We start from the raw sequence: 20,153 nt of genomic DNA on the forward strand, positions 1-20,153 counted from the left end.
CTCTAGGTATAGGGAATTTGCGTGTTTCGGATTAACGAACCTTCGGAATAACGAACCTTCTGAATATTGAACCTTCGGAATAACGAGCAGCGCCCTTTCTAATGCATTGCAAATATTTAGAGCAAAAAAAATAAAAGATTGAAAAAAAAAATCTAGAGTTCTGCAGGCATACGGGAACTACGTTTTGCCTTTGATATTCCGGCCAAGATGTAGAAATAGTTACACTTTTATACGCACAGGTTGATATGTGCCAAAAGAATGAACTAAACGTTGACAAAAATGCACGAAGAGTGTATGGATGAGGACTTAATTTGCAAAGTTTAATGGCTCTAATGCGCAGCCTACACTGCAAAAAGTCCGGTGTTATATATGAAACATCGAAATGGTTTTAATTTCTGGTGCTCATTTGTGGTATTAGATTAAAATCTCCTGGTGTCACTTCAAAATATATAACTTTTTAAAAAAAAATATACTTATGATATCCTGTTCTTCTTGTTGATTTTGAATTTCAACAAGACGATCAAGAACTTTCCGACAAAGTACTTGATTTTCTTTTGGGAAAAAGGGTCAACACATTTACATCACATGTAACACCAGTTGGCGTGGTCTCCTATTGAAGCTGGGCTGGTGTTATACCATTGGCATTGACACAAGCAATAATACATCAACACCATGTAGTGTCATTGTCGAATAAAGTAACACCGGTGCAGTGTAAAAAATATCACCAGTGCTGTGTAAAAAGTATCACAGTGTCAAATTAACACCACGAAGTGCCAGATGAACACTTTTCAACACCGTCACAGCATACTTTCTACACCTGTCGGTGTGGTCCTCTATTGACACTTGATTGGTGTTAGATTTAACACTCATGGTGTTAAATCAGACACCGATGTTTTTGCCGTGTAATTACAACCTATCAAGGATCCGAACCTCGTAGAAAGCTTCATTTAGCTTATTCATATATCAAATATGAGTAGTTATAAAGAACTCAGAATTTCACTGCAGCTATAACCCCCCCCCCCCCCCCGGCCGGGAAAACGCTCCACAGTTCCTGATTTTACCAATATATCACTTAAACTTTCTAGGGAAAAAAGACAAACAGAAGAACATGCTTAGTTAAATATGCTCGCAAAGTAACATGATCGCAAAACGACGGACGCAGTGTAAATTTGTTGGTTCACCGATCTGTTAGGCAATGTCCAACGTCCGCCCAAAACGATAGCTTCCGCCTATTTTTCTTTTTTTTCTTTTTTTTTTTACGGGTCTGTACTTAAAGTACTGAATCAATATTGTCTTGTGCCAATATCATGGCGTAATATTTCATTCCCTGAACAATTTGGATTTTCCCTTTTCTCTACCCCTGTGTCCCCCGACAGTGAGAAGGGCTTATAATAGTTGGCGTAAATGAGGGCGCCACCATAACGCTTGGAGGGACAAGCTACAGAGCACATCGAAGTTGAGGACAGTTGTGGCCAAGTGTAGGCGGGTAATCTCAGAATACAATTACCGAGAACGTTCGTGTCAAAGATGAGCATCCGATGTCAAGTAGCCTGCTTACTCCTTGTGGCGCTGGCAGTGGTGGCGTACGCCTTCCAGCCAGGCCGCGGCGGTGGGAGGGGTGACGGTCGTGGCGGAGGAGGACACTCTGGAGGAGGAGGACACTCTGGAGGAGGAAGAGGGTCAGGATCTCGGGAGGACCGAATCCGAAATCCTCGCGACAAACCCAACTTCGTGCTCTTCTTCGCCGACGATATGGGCTACGGGGATCTGGCCTCCTACGGACATCCAACTCAAGAACGAGGTGCTATCGACGACATCATGGTCAAAGGGGGTGTCCGATTCACTCAGGGCTATGTACCTGACACCGTTTGCACTCCGAGTCGCACAGCTCTGCTCACAGGTATATTTTGTAGGAGATTGGAGGTCTACATAATATTGTTTTTAATTGTTATTTATTTTTACATCATTTCGACCTGATAAAAACCAAACCCTCATTATCATGATATACTCACCAACAGGTCGCTGTTTAATGACAATCACAGAATTAGGTTTCCACTGCTCATATCTGGTGTTCATAGCAGAAAATAATACTCTCACCTCAATCAGTCTTATGTATAAAAAAATCCCTCTCGCCACTGCTATTTGTCCGTTATCTTTTATAGAAGCTGTTAGGAGGTCCATGTCACTCCACTTTTTTCTGTATACTCCTCTTCCTTCTTTATCCCGATTTGCTTTTTCTTCCCCTTCATCTTCTCATACAATATTTCTCTCTTCTTCCTGGATCAAGTGGATAGAGATCGCAATCATCATGTTGATAATTACTCTTTATAGTTTTGCTTGGAGATAGACATTATTTTATGACTGTCGGTTCCTTCAATGTAATAAACTGAGATGAAACAATTATTTCTTGCAAAATCATGATAATAACAATAATAATAATGATGATGATGATGATGATAATGATAATAATAATAATAATAATAATAATAATAATAATAATAATAATAATCATCATCATCATCATCATAATCATAATCATAATCATAATCATAATTTCCACAATTTATTTCTATTTCGAGGTCCTTAGAGCATGAATGCCAATAATGCTCTCGGCCTAAGTAGCTTTGGAGTACACTCGTTGTTTTGGCATATTTTTACCAGAAAAAGATGAGAAACTATGTATTCTACGTTCGTAGTAGATGTGTTTCTACATTCTACTGTCTGCTCAATTAATAATATTTCCGTGCCTTTTAAACATCTCTGCATAGGACCTTTGATACCGCCAGCACCAGTATTCGTATCTATTTATCATGTCATGCTGGGCTTTAAAATGTTACCATACGGCCCGCATTACGGTATCTTAACGTTAAAACCACTGTTTACCATTCATTGCCATTGGGAGCAGTAATTACAATGGTGGAGTTATATCACATTGTATTTGATGCATACTGCATGGGAGTATGCACCACGAAAATATCGTACCATATAAAAATTTCGCAAATAAGCCACAAATATGAGGATTTCACTAATTTCTCAATAAACCATAACTGTAGACGCTTTATTCTAGAAACGATTTTAATACAAGTATTGTTCACATTTTGTACATTTAACAATACTTAACATTAATTATATTGATCAACATTTTACATTCTTGGTTGTTTCTATCCGTTATCCACATTAGAGAAATTACTTGAGGCACTAGAGCTGGCATCTCAGAATATCATCTTGAAATAGTAATACAATGTACACTTGTACAGTTGAAGTGGCTTTAATCGCTTATCCAGACCGTTAACTATAGGGCAGCTTCGATCACGACTTTCTCTTTTCCGATGCCTGCTTGATCAAATGAGGCATACTCGGTATTCATCTCAATTTCGCGAAATGATTCGAACTTTCGCCAGAACCAAACTCCTGAACGACACAAGGTGTGAATAAACATGGTTTTAAAGTGCACTGCCACACTCCCATGTTCACACCACAAGCTCCACATGCTTTTTCACCACATTACACAGATTAGAAAGCATCGATTACATTTCGTAAATTATTCAGAAGGTTTGTGTGTCCGAAAATGAAATAAGGATCGTTACTCCGAAATTTCCTTCTTCCGATATGAAGCAAAGGTTCGTTATTCCGAAGATCTGTAAATTCGATAAAGAAATGAATTTCGTAATTCCGAAGGTTAGGTAATACGCACTTTTCCTTTAATTTTTGAAATTACAAACCTTGTTTTCTTTGGTTACTAACGAACCTTTGAAATATCGTGTACACCTATTTTATTTTCGAATAACCGAACCATCGTCGGACTATCGAACCGTATTTCATTTTTCAGACTAATGAATCTTCGGAATAACGCCACAAAATGTTAGGATTTACGAAAAACCTACAGTTGTATTTCATTTTCGCATTATGTAGGGAACATCCATAGAATGATAATCACGGAATCTATATGTTTTGGAATACATGTATGACGAACCTTCGGAATAACAAAGCTTATTTCATTTTCGGATTATCGAACCTTCGAACATCACCAGTATCATCACCTCGTAGCTTTGTCATGTAAAAAAAAAAAAAAAATAATAAATTGTGTTTTGGATATAATTAAAAAAAAAAAAAAAGCTTTCATCCGATAAGAGCAGTGTTTCATAGCTTATAACAACACTTATTGAACAATAGTTTCAATTGGTCGATGGCACTTTTTTGTTTTTATTTAACTACCAAAAAAAAAAGGAGCGGGGAAAAAGACGTCTCGTCTGAATTTGACATGCAGCTTAAGAAATCCCCACTTATATGCGGTTATTGAAGTATCAAAGAAAGTACATTATTGACTCTCGGATTGTAGGGTACTTGTTCCATAGACGAGCTGAAATAAAGGTGTCATAATGATTGGAATGATATACTCTATTCCAGTAATAAGCGGTGATCTTCTCAATCTATTCCGCACATTAGGGCACAAAACCCCACGCTAGCCAAAAAAAAAAAACAAACAAACAAACAAACAAAAACAACAACAACAACAACAACAAAACAAAACAAAACACGTGTTAGAGATACGTTTCTTTCTTCTTTTTTTTTTTTCAAGAATAAGTCGAACCATTTATCTGAATGGGTGTGTATAAATGTTTTTGATGACAGGTCGCTATCCCGTACGGTCCGGAGTCTACAGCAATCCTGGTGGAACGCGAGTGTTCCTTCCCTGGACCCGATCCGGCCTACCAAGTAGCGAGTTGACGATGGCCGAGGCACTCCAATCTGCAGGCTATACCACAGGCATGGCTGGCAAGTGGCATCTGGGTGAGAATTATTGTCATCAAGCCTTTCATTTCCTCCCTTTCTCTCGCCGTCTCTCGCTCTCTTTATAGATCTATTTTTTATCTCTTAGTCGAGTATATTTTCTCTCTCTTTTTTTAATCAATCAATATAGCCTATAGTTTTACGCTGACAGCGAACAATATAATTTTGAAGATTTAACCATCAGTCGATCTCTTGAGTAGATGGGTATACATTTATGATACATTAGGAGTTGGGAAATACTATATCAATGCAATAAGGAATGATCAAACAATGAATGAATATCTCTGTCTGAATGTGTGCATCAACCCTTCGATGTTGGTTCCTCGTTCTGCATGGCGCTAATCGTATAGTGGTTCAATACGTGATACGTCTCTCTGCGGGTAGATAGATCATTCCCTAGCTGAGCCATGTCCGCCACTTTCTCTTAGAGTGTGAACTGAACCGGGCTGCCGCTTGAAAGCTTCATTTTGGTTACAGAATGCTGGCAGATACTAATGTGTGGTGTGTGGACAACCCCCGAGATTTTTTATTATACGAAGTCACTCGGAGGAAGGACCACTCATTTTAACGTGCCATAATATTGCAATAATATGGCATTTTGGTTTCCAAAGCATTCTTTAAAATCTCTACTTACTATCATTTTTTCTCCCAGCGTGAATAAAAGTTAAGTAGATGAGGGGAAGAGAGTAAGACAGAAAAGAAAAGAGAAGTGGGGGAAAGACAAAAAAATAAAAAGGATATAGTTGAATAAAAGAAATGCAAAGTCCCATACAACTACAAGCGACATCAATCTCAAGACGTAAGATGCGAGAATGGTCGAGAGAGAAAACGCAGCTGTCTGGCTGTGATCAGCTACATTATGTTTATGGTTGGCATGACCAACTTACCTATCTCTGATAAAGATCATAATGACGAACGTATTCAACTTATCTGCGTAAGATCATAAAGACGAACTGATGTAACATCTCTGCTGATGGTCATAATGACGAACTTATTTAATATCTCTGCTGGAGACAACGGCGTAGCCAGGATTTCATCTTAGGGGGGGCGGTTAGTCTGCGAGGGAGCGAAGCGACCGAGCCCGAGCGAGCGGAGCGAGCGAGGGGGGGGGGGGGGAGGGTGTGGGGGGAGGGTGTGGGAGGGGGGTGTCCCCCCTCCCACGGTAAGAACTTTTTGCATTTGGATGTTGTAAATGGTGCAATTTGATGCATGTTTTTGCGCGTTTTATCGACGTGAAACAGTCCCACTTGTTTATGGTAGCAGTTTATTTTGATGTAGATTATTATTGAACAATTTGCCTATAACATGGTATAATTTAAATACACCTCTTGTATTAATTCTGTTCACTGAATATCATGAACGCGACTGAACCCGAGCGAGCGGAGCGAGCGAGGGGGAGGGGAGTGTGTGGGAGGGGGTGTCCCCCCTCCCACGGTAAGAACTTTTTGCATTTTGATGTTGCAAATGGTGCAATTTGATGCATGTTTTTGCGCGTTTTATCGACGTGAAACAGTCCCACTTGTTTATGGTAGCAGTATATTTTAGTGTAGATTATTGTTGAACAATTTGCCTATAAAATGGTATAATTTAGATACACTTCTTGTATTAATTCTTTTCACTGAATATCATGAACGTGACTGAACCTGAGCGAGCGGAGCGAGCGAGGGGGGAGGGGAGGGTGTGGGAGGGGGGTTTTCCCCCTCCCACGGTGAGAACTTTTTACATTTTGATTTTGCAAATGGTGCAATTTTGTTGCATGTTTTTGCGTGGTTTAACGACGTGAAACAGTCCCACTTGTTTAAGATTGCAGTATATTTTAGTGTAGATTATTATTGAACAATTTGCCTATAAAATGGTATAATTCCAATACACTTCTTGTATTGATTCTTTTCACTGAATAACATGAACGCGACTGAACCCGAGCGAGCGGAGCGAGGGAGGGGGGAGGGAAGGGTGTGGGGGGGGGGGGGTGTCCCCCCTCCCACGATAAGAACTTTTTGCATTTTGATGTTGCAAATGGTGCAATTTGATGCATGTTTTTGCGCGTTTTATCGACGTGAAACAGTCCCACTTGTTTAAGGTAGCAGTATATTTTAGTGTAGATTATTATTGAACAATTTGCCTATAAAATGGTATAATTCAAATACACTTCTTGTATTAATTCTCTTCACTGAATATCATGAACGCGACTGAACCCGAGCGAGCGAGGGGGTAGGGGAGGGTGAGGGTGAAACCCCCTCCCACCGTGAGAACTTTTTACATTTTGATTTTGCAAATGGTGCAATTTGATGCATGTATTTGCGTGTTTTAACGACGTGAAACAGTCCCACTTGTTTAAGATTGCAGTATATTTTAGTGTAGATTATTATTGAACAGTTTGCCTATAAAATGGTATACAAATGTAATTCCAATACACTTCTTGTATTAATTCTTTTCACTGAATATCATGAACGCGAGTGAACCCGAGCGAGCGGAGCGAGCGAGGGGGTAGGGGAGGGTGTGGGAGGGGGGTTTCCCCCCTCCCACGGTGAGAAGTTTTTGCATTTTGATTTTGCAAATGGTGCAATTTGATGCATGTTTTTGCGCGTTTTATCGACGTGAAACAGTCCCACTTGTTTAAAGTAGCAGTATATTTTAGTGTAGATTATTATTGAACATTTTTGCCTATAAAAATGATATAATTTAGATACACTTCTTGTATTAATTCTTTTCACTGTATATCACGAACTCGACTGAACCCGAGCGAGCGGAGCGAGCGAGGGGGTAGGGGAGGGTGTGGGAGGGGGGTGTCCCCCCTCCTACAGTGAGAACTTTTTGCATTTTGATGTTGCAAATGGTGCAATTTGATGCATGTTTTTGCGTGTTTTAACGAGTTGAAACAGTCCCACTTGTTTAAGGTTGCCGTATATTTTAGTGTAGATTATTATTGAACAATTTGCCTATAAAACAGTATAATTCAAACACGCTAATCTTCTTGTATTAATTCTTACACTGAATATCATGAACGCTGTCTGTTCAGCAATCAAACAGAAAAAGCATGCACACAAGGGTGTAGATAGGGGCATATCCCCTCCTACACGAAGGTGATTTTGCGTTTTCAGACCTGAAATTCAGCGATCTGGTGCAAATTTTTGGTGCAACACTTTTTCATCGAAGTGTTAAAATCACGGAATTTAGCTCTTATTCCGAATGTGCACCATCTGTGCGTATGTATAAAGTCTAGTGAGGTAGAACTTAGGGGAAGGGGGATTCCCCCTCCCGCTCGCGGAGCTTTTGCGTTTTTAGAATTGAAATAAAGCGATCTTGGTATAGCCACAGTCTACTTCTTTGCATGGCGGGGGGGGGGGGGGGGGGCGAGCAGGAAGAAGGCGTTGGCGAGTGTTATCTCCACTCTTCCCTTCCGATGGAGCTTTTATCTTTTTAAGGTTGAAATTGAGATATCTCGTATACGCATAATACGCATATTTGATGGAATCAACATTTGGGTAATCAAAAAAAAAAAAAAAAACTGATGGGGGGGGGGGCTGAGGGAGGAAAGGGTCGATTAAAAGGGGAAATTCCCCTTATACATGAGGGAACCTTCAGTTTTCGGAATATTAGTGAAAAGTCTTGTGCACTCAGAATTATTCAGATTTTTTTTTGTAAATCTAAAAAGTGTACTTAGCTAGGGAAAGAGGTATAGAGGGGGAGGGAAGCACGAGAGATTTTGCATATTTTGAATTGAAATTCAACGATCATGTGCACACTTTGAGTGAAATATTAAAAAAGAAATATCTTATTTGATGAAAGGTTGCAAAGGAGACCGGCTTCATGTGCATGCATACAGTATGCACGCATTTTTTTTTTCCGCCTCCCAACTCCTCGGTCCAAATCTTAGGGGGGGGGGGGGGGCGACCGCCCCCATCGCCCCCCCCCCCCCTGGCTACGCCAGTGGCTGGAGATCATGTTTTATTGAGGCATTTATAATACCGTAATTCAATATAAATATCTCCGCTAAAGACCATAATGACGGACATATTTGATATCTCTGCTGAAGGTCATAAAGACGAACTTATTTAACATCTCTACTGAAGATCATCCCCGGGAAGATCAAACATGTAAATTCGAACTTATTTAACACCTCTGCTCAAGATCATAATGGCAAACTTATCTAACACTTCTGCTGAAGATCATAAGAACAAGATGAGACTTCTTGGGGGGGGGGGGGGCGGACTGCGAGTCCGTCTTCCTTCTGAGCCCAGTCTGACACGAACTCCCTGCCGACATGAATTATTTTCAGGCATAAACAACAGCACCAGAGACGATGGCACCCATCTCCCCATGAACCATGGTTTCGACTTTGTCGGACATTTTCTGCCATTCACCAACAGCTTTGCCTGTGATGATACTGGGGTAAGTTGATTACGATCCTTCATCTGCACTGCTGACCCTTAAGTAGACGTAATTATCCTTTGGGACTGTTAGTCCGGGAGCCAGCGGGGGTCAGCCTAGCTGAAAAGGTTACCAATTTTTATGTGTATAGCAATTTAGTACATATGCCCCTGAGTATGGAAATGCACGTCTGGCTGGTCATCGGTGGTGGGTGTGGCCAGGAGGGCCACAAAAAGGACCCCCTAAAATTAGGCTAGCCTAGCTGGAAAAGTAACCCCATGAAAACCACTGGAACTTGTTCGTTACACTTACAGGATAAATGAATGACCATTGCCAGACGTTTTAAGTGGTGGGGGGTAGCCGCCAGACGCTCTTAAAGGCCCAACTCCAGCTAGGCTAGCCTAGCTGAAAAAGTAACCTCATGAAAACCACTGGAACTTGTTCGTTACACTTACAGGATAAATGAATGACCATTGCCAGACGTTTTAAGTGGTGGGGGGTAGCCGCCAGACGCCCTTAAAGACCCAAATTTTTCCAGCTAGGCTAGCCTAGCTGAAAAAGTAACCTCATGAAACCCACTGGAACTTGTTCGTTACACTTACAGGATAAATGAATGACCATTGCCAGACGTTTTAAGTGGTGGGGGGTAGCCGCCAGACGCCCTTAAAGACCCAAATTTTTCCAGCTAGGCTAGCCTAGCTGAAAAAGTAACCTAATGTAACCCACTGGAACGTATTTGTTACACTTACAGGATAAATGAATGACCATTGCCAGACGTTTTAAGTGGTGGGGGGTAGCCGCCAGACGCCCTTAAAGACCAAACTTTTTCCAGCTAGGCTTGCCTTGCTGAACAAGTAACCTTGTGAAACCCACTGGAACTTGTTCTTTATACTTACAGGATATGCATGACCGTTGCCAGACGTTTTAAATGGTGGTTGTGGGGGGGGGGGGGAAGCCGCCAGACGCCCTTAAAGACCCAATTTTTCAGCTAGACTAAGCTATAGCCTATATATAGCTGGAAAAATAACCTCCTGAAACCCACTGGAACTTGTTCTTGTGATACACTCAAAGGATAATTGAATGATCGTTGCTAGACAATAGCCGCCAGACGCCCCAAAGACCAAACTCTTACCAGCTAGGCTAGCCTAGCTGAAAATTAGGAAAGTAACCCCATGAAACCCACTGGAACTTGTTCTTACACTTACAGAATAAATGCATGACCGTTGCCAGACGCTTTAAGTGGTGGGGCGTAGCCCCCAGACGCTCTCAAAGACACAATTTTACCAGCTATAAGGTTCACATATTTCAGAAAATGTTAATGATAGTAGTGTAATTCCATAACAATACCGCTAGCTTGCGAGTTCACCTGTCTATAATCTATGCATGCCTTATTCTTTTGTTCCACTTCCTTGAGCCCCAACTCATGCATTCTTATGGTGACTCTCCCATGTCATCATCCTTGTTCATTGCAATTTGCTCTATTTTTTGAAAATATTCTTATTCCTCATCCCAATTATCACAAATTCTGAAACTCTGTCCTCAGTATAACTAATTCATAGTTGTACAAATGTAAACATCTGAGAATCACCCGGAGGTCTCCTTTAATGGGGGAGTTTCTTGAGCTTACATGGAAACATGCTTTGAAATATTAATAGGGCAAGTGTTGAGACAAAATACTGTAGAAATATGAGAATATACAGTGCTGTGGTTTTGGTAGAAGAAATAGGGTATCTGTATTTGTCCTCAGTGATAACCAAAAAACTTATTTGGAAAGAATAATAGACATCAAAAAAAAAAAAAAAAAATTACCCAATCAAACATGTCGGGATTTTTCTCAAACATCAGTGTTCTCATTTTCTTTGCAGTGTAAAAAAAAACAAAAAAAAAAAAAACAAAAAAACAGGGCCGGGTACAGTATCCGGATGGAAATTGGTGGGATGGGCGTAAACCCGCGGGTATTATAACATACTGACGTGAAAAAAAAAAACAAGACCAAAAACTACTTTCTTTCTGTGCCCTGGGGAGAAATATTCATCAATTGCATTTTGGAAATGTTGAAAATCACAACTTTTGATGAAATTGTGTCCTACAGTATCTCTTCTTATATGAAGGCTTTTTTTATGATTAAGTTTCTTTCCTCTATGACCATGATAAAACAGACCCCTGATGATTAAAACAAAAGACAATCAAAACTTGGCAAATGAACTCTTTGGACATTAGCAAAAGGGAATACATTAACAGTTTTTGCAAACACTTTATACAATTGTCTAATACTCCATCAAGCTCATAAAAAAATACAATTCTACTGCAACAAGAAATCCATTCAGTAAGACTCGTCCTCGGTGTACATAGCTTAAAATGCCAACTTTTAAAAAAATAATGCCCCAGCTCTTAAATTTACTTTGAAAAGGGGACCTATGACTTTCTAGGTACCATATCACCTTACGGTTGAGGAGATGGGTAAAGAAAAATTATTAACGAATTAAAACTTATAGGAACATGCTTCACATTACCTCACCGTGTTCTTCTCTTAAGAAAGAAACGAAATCTGATAATTGTTCAAGAGTGTTTTTGAACATAGTACACTGCAAAAGCAGAAAAAATCAGTGTTTTTAAGAAACATAACTCACAACAACAAGGAATTCCTGTCGTGTCTAGTATTGCGCGTTTTTGGTTTGGAGGGTTTTGGATGCTAATATTTCAAGACAAGTTTATGCTCCGGCACTTCAATGAGCTTAAATGTAAAGTAATGATCAACCTCTCTTGCCAATAAACTCAACATTTGCTGTTCTTCAGTAAAGCATATGACAGAAACATATGAGAAACATGTCTAAAATTCATATGAATAAGCTCAGTCACAGCAACAACAAAAATATTATGTTTTCTATAAACTAATACTGCATGTACTTTAATAGTTTCGAGGGATTAAGATGCAAAATGTTATGACAAAAGCCCCTACGTGGCTACCAGCAATTAAACATCCTTCAACTTCTTTAGCAAATGAGCTCATGTGTATCATCTTCTTGTTGAGAAGACGAAGATGAGTAATGATAAAATAACCAAACTATCAACTTTCCTTAACATATTTTACATGAAATCATTATTGCCTTCTCGTAACGAAATTGAAAAAAACTGAACATCTGAAATTGTTCAAAATCGCTTCTTGATAACGATGAAAGCAAAAGAAACTTAGTGTTTGTAACCACTATGACACGTGTCTACAGATCTGTCATGCTCATAAGAAACGTAACTCACAGAAATATAATTTTATACAGTAAGTACTTGGTTTGGAGGACATTTAGATGCCAACTTTTCAAGAATAATACACCAGCACTGACATTAACTGATGAAAAAAAAAAAGGAATGCTCAGCTTCTTTATCCAATTAGCTCATATATAGGTAATTCCTTGTAGTTGAAAAAAAAACCGAGTAGACATAAAAATATAGACTTCCCGTAACATGTATCACAGGTCATGATCTCCACATTTCCTCCTCTTAACTTAAAAGAAATAAATATATATTTAAATTTGTTTTAAATGACCTTTAAAGAATATGAAAAAAAAATTCTGTGTCTGCAAAGGCTTGACACGTGTCTAATACTGGGTCACGCTCATATTAAACGTAGCTCACAGGAACAAGGAATTCACGTGTGTATAAAATAATACTGCAGAGAGGGTGCAAAGTTGAACCCTTTATTGAGGGTGCGAAAATGTTCCCTTGGGTACATCTTTCCACCCACACAAAGTGGTGCTAGATTGCACCTCTTCGTGAGGGTGCATCTTTCCACCCACATTAAGTGGTGCTAAGTTGCACCTTTCTTGAGGGTGCTTTCTTGCACCCTTTACCTTTCGGCGCACCTTTGCACCCCGTGTAGCCTTTACATCTTGGTGCAACTTTACATCCTTTCGTGAGGGTGCAAAGAAACACCCAAAGTTCCAAGATTGTGCCTTGTTTTGAGGGTGCAATCTTGGAACTTTGGATGCTACTTTGTACCCGCAAGAAAGGGTGAAAGTTACACCCTCGGGAGCAACTTTGCCCCCTTGAAAAAGGCGCAACCTCGTACCTTTAGGTGCAACTCTATGCCCGAAGGATGCAAGAATGTACCCTCTCTTGAGGGTGCAACCTTGTGCCTTATTGGTATGATGTTGCACCTATGTGGTGCTTATTTGCTCCATGACTGCTGCAAAATTGCTCCTTCAAAGGAGCAAGTCAGTGTCACTGCCTGCTCCTTTACAGGGGCAATATTGCCCATCATCTCAAGGTGCAACTTAGCATCACAAAATCGGGTACGATTTAGTTCCTTAACTACTCTAAACCTTGAATAGTGCGAACTGATGTAAGCCTATTTGCTCAGCATATAACTTATGTTGTTGTTGCACTCTGCAAAGTAAATAGGATTAGTGTAACTTGGATCTTGTGAATCATGAAATGTGTGCGCGTGCAGAATTTGTGAGTTGTGAAAATGTTAATGTAAAAGTTAACTTAGTTGTGTTTGAATAATATACTGAAACCAAAAATTTACCCAATTACCTTTTCAATAAGGTGAGCACTATATATATCAAACAGTTAACCTTCTCGGCAAGAGTATACATCTGCATGTATAAGGAAGAGGTGAAAATATGATATGCAGTTGTCTGGATACGTTTTATTCAAAACGTTCTTGAATGCGTACTTATTCACATAATCTATAAGAATAACATATGCTTCTTACCAGTACTCAAAGCCTCTAAAACAAGAGCATGCTTCTTACACTTCTAAAGTATACACCATATCTTAAAAACAAAATGTAAGAGGATTTAAGAAGCTGTTTGTATGCATTCAAACGAATCCATATTTCTATCTAAAATCTAAAACGTGTCTTGTGAAAGGGGAATTCGTTTTATAATGACGATGCCAATTGTCTTAAAGTCCTTATCACGACATGTCTTGGAGTTCACGCTTATTGAAAACATGAGATTCTTGGCACGTAGATTACAACTATGGTTTAAAGAGTTAACTGCGAGATACGCATACCGTATACGGGCATTTCGATGAAAACAATTAAATACAACTTCGGTACTGTAAATAATATGAAAATCAAACTTGATACCAGCCCTTATCGACAACCAATACAGACTATGGAGGACTGCAGTTATAATTGTGTTCAGATATTGTTTTGGGTGATACACGCATGCCGACTGATTTAGGATCAATTCGAGTCCCTCGAGCTGAGATTCCGGAACTGCAATGAGCAAATCATCATGATGCATAACAAAGTGACTGAGATAATGCATGCACCAGTTTCTGTTTCGTTGTTCTATACACAGAAAGTTGTTTCGTTTTCCAATCCTGTGCAGGCACACAGAGATTTACAGAATTCAATCATCTTTGGCTATAACGCCATGGTCGCGTGCAAAATGAATGCAGCTTATCTAACTTAACCTGTAGTTACTGAATAGGGGACTGCTGTATATTCAATTTATACATTATTAATCGGATGATAGAACCTGTCAAAGAGTAAATTGCGGATATGATATACCATTGTCAAATTCACTTTCTGTTCTATACATAGTATCAATGGAATGTTATGAACCACTTCAGCATTACCAATCATTATCATAATTATTTCCCTGAAACGGCTGCATTTGTATGAGCGGGAAGAGTTTGGCATCATTCATAGCAAGAGTCGTGACTACAAAACTAAATACATGTATCAAAATACAAGGTTTTAGGACACTTTGAATCATCCCCCCCAAAAAAAACCCCCCAACAACTTAGTGAAATGTTGTACAATGTATGCCCTACTTCCATTAACCTATGATCTTTGACCTTTGAATACATGGCCCGCATTTTTTCAACGAATAGGCATTTGGATGCAACGTAGGTATTATATAAAAGAAAAAATGTTTTAGGAAAATACATTTAACCACTTCAGAAATAATTATGGAACAAATAGCAAAATATTGACACGTTCACTTCTTCCGTAATGACATGACAGAAAACTTTCCTCACGGAATCGTTCTGCCGTAATTCATGAGCAAGTCATGGATATAATTATACTTAGTTCGATTAAAAGTATACATTGAGTCATTGCAAAAGCATCTAATGAAAAGTATGCTTCAGAACTACATCATTGTCATTTATTCTATAACACTAACAATATAGAGCTATTGGTCCGCCATATTGCCTAACAGGTCGTTGTCCTCCTACCACGTTTGTTTAGCAAATAAGGCACAGAATTTAATTTTGCACTTGTTGCCAAAGACTCTAATCTTCTTTACCGCTATTCTCAGACATGTATGCTGGTGCTGTATGAATTAGAAACGGAAGCTTACAAATTAATTTAATATTCACCATTTAACAAGGCAAAAGCGAAGTGATGTCTCGTCCACATATCGACTTTGTGATTACAGAGATTTTCAAATGGCATAGGCCTAGTTCATTGACTTTTTGACTGTTGACGTAGTCGGACGTCACCAATATTAACACTTGACAGCAATCATTAGATGATCTGAGGAGTGAATTTGGTGATCATAATATAGCTCAAAAGTGTGGAAAGTTATTGAAAGAACACCGGAATACTATGTCGACAGTGTTTATCAGGTGAGATACAAACATAGAACAAGTTCCAGTGGGTTTCAGGAGGTTACTTTTCCAGCCAGGGTTATAGTCTAGCTGGTAAAATTGGGTCTTTGAGGGCATCTGGCGGCTACACCCCCCCCCCTCCCCCACTTCTTAAAACGTCTGGCAACGGCCATGCATATATCCTGTAAGTGTAAATAACACGTTCCAGTGGGTTTCATTAGGTTATATTTTCAGCTATAGGCTAGCCTATATAGCTGGAAAAAGTTTGATCTTTAAGGGCGTCTGGCGGCTACCCCCCACCACTTAAAACGTCTGGCAATGGTCATGCATTTATCCTGTAAGTGTAACGAACAAGTTCCAGTGGGTTTCATTAGGTTACTTTTTCAGCTAGGCTAGCCTAGCTGGAAAAATTTGGGTCTTTAAGGGCGTCTGGCGGCTACCCCCCACCACTTAAAACGTCTGGCAATGGTCATTCATTTATCCTGTAAGTGTAACGAACAAGTTCCAGTGGTTTTCATAAGGTTACTTTTTCAGCTAGGCTAGCCTAGCTGGAGTTGGGCCTTTAAGAGCGTCTGGCGGCTACCCCCCACCACTTAAAACGTCTGGCAATGGTCATTCATTTATCCCGTAAGTGTAACGAACAAGTTCCAGTGGTTTTCATGGGGTTACTTTTCCAGCTAGGCTAGCCTAATTTTGAGGGGTCCTTTTTTTGGCCCTCCTGGCCACACCCACCACCGATGACCAGCCAGACGTGCATTTCCATACTTAGGGGCATATGTACTAAATTGCTATATACATAAAAATTGGTAACCTTTTCAGCTAGGCTGACCCCCGCTGGCTCCCGGACTATGTAGCCTCTTACTGTTGCCTTCCGTACGACACGCACCCAGACAATTGCACTCGGAGCCCAGTTTTCATGTTCACGTTCAGATCGTAGGCCTACACGTACTAATATCACAACTGAGAGCAGCCAGTCTTCAGGCGACATAGAATACAGTATGTCCAGTCCTGTTATCTCCCACAGTCCTCGCCGGGATAGTTTCCCAGGAGACCTATAGGAGCTAATCCCAATTCAACTCGGGTAGGCAATACCGGACAATAAACACTATGTTCTTAAAGAAGCGCAGAACTTACGTTGTTCTTGCCACTTCGTCAATGGTACTCCCATCCGTGAGTGTGTGTGTGTGTGTGTGGTTTTTTTTTTATGTTCATGTTTTGCCCTCAAGAAAATCAGGTGATTTGGCAAATAAATTTGACATGTAAAACACCGTTCTGTTTCGAATTTCATTGCACAGCGATTTCGGGATTTCCCCGACGTTGATAAGTGTTACCTGTACAAGAGGAACACCATCGTAGCCCAACCGTACAATCACACCTACCTCTCCCAGACCTTTGTCAACGACGCACTTTCGTTCATCGCTGACAACGTCGATAACCCGTTCTTCTTTTATTTCCCGCTCGCCCATCCGCACGTGTCACTGTTCGCGTCGCCTCCCTTCATCGGATCTTCTAAACGAGGTGCGTCATAATTGATAGGATGAAATACATGTGTAAATGTTAGAGAGTATAATATATATGTACAGATGTATATACAGTATGTATATATTTGACCATGACCACTTTATTGAAGAAATCTTTGAAGGCTTCCGTGGCGGTAGGACGTTGGGTGGTAGAAGGCTTAACGGTGCACCACGTATTCTTTCTTGGGTATTATGTGGCCCTGAAAATGTTAAGAACATGCCTGCCGAATCGTCGAGAGTGGTTAGGCCTTTTACAGGGCCACATACATACTTAAGAAAGAGTACGCGGAGCACCGTTAAGTTTTCTACCACTCACTTTATTGAAGTTGATCAAACAACTAAGGAAAACACTGAGCGACGTAACGATACAATAGAAATAGTCCCTTGACATTTGCTCCTGCAACATTTTTTTTTTTAAAAATAATTTCAGATGTACCCTGAGATATACATCTACCATGATTCATAAATACATCCCCTCCTCCCTCTCCGTCGGCAGGAGAATACGGCGACAATATCAATGAAATGAACGACGCCGTTGGACAGGTGCTGCACGCCCTAGAGGAGCACGGTCTGGCTGAAAACACCCTGACTCTCTTCATCTCCGACCACGGACCACAGCCAGAGTACTGCGCCCATGGCGGGGACTCGGGAATCTTAAAAGGTATGTGCGTAGGCCTCTGCTTGCTGAAGCAAATTTATCTATCTATTTCTACATTAGAAAAAATACTTAGCATGTGACTAAGTATGTGACTAAATTCTAAAAACTTTGAAACTCCAAGACTTCATTTAATATAATCATCTTGAGACGCTTCCCATATGTTCCATTGATTCTAATCACAAGTACAAATTCATCAATCAAAGTCAATTGGACAAGGGCTGGAGTTAATCTCGAATGTACAATGTACCGAAATCCTGATCAATTTCCCGTCCCAGCCCCTCCCCATTCTCTTCTTTCTCAGTCGTGAATAAGGGTACAATCAATCATATGTACAAACACATTGCTGGCCGGTGTCGTATCCTGTGTGGTATGATCATACAAACAGCGCCATATTGCGATGGTGTGGTATTTGCAGTTGATAATTTAATTGTATGTGCACAGCTGAATAAATGTAGCAGGAAAAATAGGTAGAGGTAGAGATAGGTAGAGACAGCTTAAAAGTATGTGTCTGCATTCACTGAAAAACCAGGGTTCCCAACTTTGTTTGTATTGACATTCAGGTTATAAAACCAACACCTGGGAGGGTGGCGTTCGAGTCCCTTTCATCGCCTATTGGCCTGGCACTATCGAGCCACGAGAGTCAGACACAGTGGTCAGTACACTGGACATCCTGCGCACCTTGATGGATCTTGCCGGAAGCTCCCTTCCAAATGACCGCCAGTACGACGGGGATATCATAACGGACGTCCTCCTCAATGACGCGCCATCGCCGCATGACGCTCTGTTCTACTACTGCAAGGACCGGTTGATGGCGGCTCGATCTGGCCCGTACAAGATCCACTTTTACACACACCGCGTGCAGACTCAGGAAACGTTTGCCAGCGAGTGCACTGCGGGTGGACTCCCGTCAAGGCATTATTTCGACTGCTACCACTGCTATGATGGCTGCGTGACTGCCCACGACCCACCCCTTGTCTTCAACATTGAGAATGACCCAAAGGAGTCCTTCGCACTTGATCCCAACTCTGATTCGGTCAAGCAAGTCTTAGCGGAACTCCAGGACGAGCTCGAGAGCCACCGTACTTCAGTGATCGCCGCAGATCCGATTCTTGATGACCAAGACCCAGACAGAGACAACACTCCATGTTGCAACTCCGACACTGGATGCGTCTGTAACTTTGGACCGGTGGACGGCCCGTACAACTAGATAAAACACCAAGAGGGCGCTCTTACTTTGGCCATGACAATCTACGAGAGCTTTAACATTTTTTTTAAAAATCTTACCTTTACTCCTTCTGTCTACTTTGCATATCATTAGACAACTCTATGATACATCGCTCTTAATTGCAATAAAAAAGTGAACAAAACTCTGTCATTCAGAAGATACATGTATCAGGACATCTCACTGAGCTGTATCTGAATAGTGATAGGTGTCATATCATTGTTTCCAGATTTTAGTGCCATGAGAACAATTAAATCGTGAAAAAGGATTGGTGCATGTCAGAGTCGACAGAAATTGGTTTACATATTAACCCCCTCTATGCCGATGAGTTAAGTATGCACAAATTTCACATACATACCAAATGGACAAAAAGTAACTGTGGCACTCAGAGGGGTATTCTCCATCTGCATGGAATTTCACCATCATCGTTATTTTTGTTTTTGTTTAATCTCATGAACAGAAAGCAGTAAATAGACACATGCACACAAAAAAGAGAATACAGGCATACCTCTGTTGTTTTTTTCACCACTGAGGGAATGCGACTTTTATATGAAAAAAAAAATACAATGTGCAATATGCATGTATGGTACAGTATTTTCTTTACTTTTCACGGTTAGAACCTGTAAGCTCTGCCTGGTGTTTACACAACTAAGCTCTTGATATCATTTTCATTTTTCAAGCTTTGCTTGTCATTTTACATTTTAATAAATACCGTCATTGCTTCCCGACAAATCAGATATCTGTGGACTCAAAGAAATCATTATATCCACTTTCAATCTACAGGAGAGAGAGAGAGAGAGAGAGAGAAGGCGAGGGAAAGGGAGAGAAATTTGGTGGTAAGGTGGCTCAGTTGTTGTTGTTGTTGTTTTGGTTTTAATGGAGTGTATCACTCGGGGTTGAGTATTTACGCCAGTCTACATGTCTAGCCCTAGCCTTTTGTCAAGGCCCTCTCGCTGTAAGGCGGTGAACGAATGGAAAAAACGTATGGAGTAAACGGGCGAGCAATTTGAACCCAGCCGAGCGCGAC

At 40.5% G+C, this 20,153-nt stretch overlaps 1 protein-coding gene across 1 annotated transcript; it reads left to right on the forward strand.

Annotated features, from left to right (window-relative positions):
• The first annotated feature begins 1,687 nt into the window (after nt 1-1,687).
• On the forward strand, nt 1,688-19,150 carry LOC140234980 (arylsulfatase-like). The gene is made up of 6 exons (XM_072315017.1): nt 1,688-1,900; nt 4,633-4,791; nt 9,071-9,183; nt 17,022-17,244; nt 17,743-17,907; nt 18,465-19,150. Exons 1-6 carry the CDS (start codon nt 1,753-1,755, stop codon nt 19,109-19,111), a joined length of 1,455 nt encoding a protein of 484 aa, XP_072171118.1. The 5' UTR covers nt 1,688-1,752; the 3' UTR covers nt 19,112-19,150.
• Nucleotides 19,151-20,153: the final 1,003 nt, after the last annotated feature.

Source organism: Diadema setosum, chromosome 11 (genome assembly GCF_964275005.1).
Source record: "Diadema setosum chromosome 11, eeDiaSeto1, whole genome shotgun sequence".
NCBI lineage: Eukaryota > Metazoa > Echinodermata > Echinoidea > Diadematoida > Diadematidae > Diadema > Diadema setosum.

Coding starts and splice junctions, on each gene's coding strand:
- LOC140234980 (XM_072315017.1), top strand. CDS start 1,753: ATGGGCTACGGGGATCTGGCCTCCTACGGACATCCAACTCAAGAACGA. Junction 9,184..17,021: donor TTGCCTGTGATGATACTGGG/GTAAGTTGATTA, acceptor TTCATTGCACAG/CGATTTCGGGATTTCCCCGA. Junction 17,245..17,742: donor CATCGGATCTTCTAAACGAG/GTGCGTCATAAT, acceptor CTCCGTCGGCAG/GAGAATACGGCGACAATATC.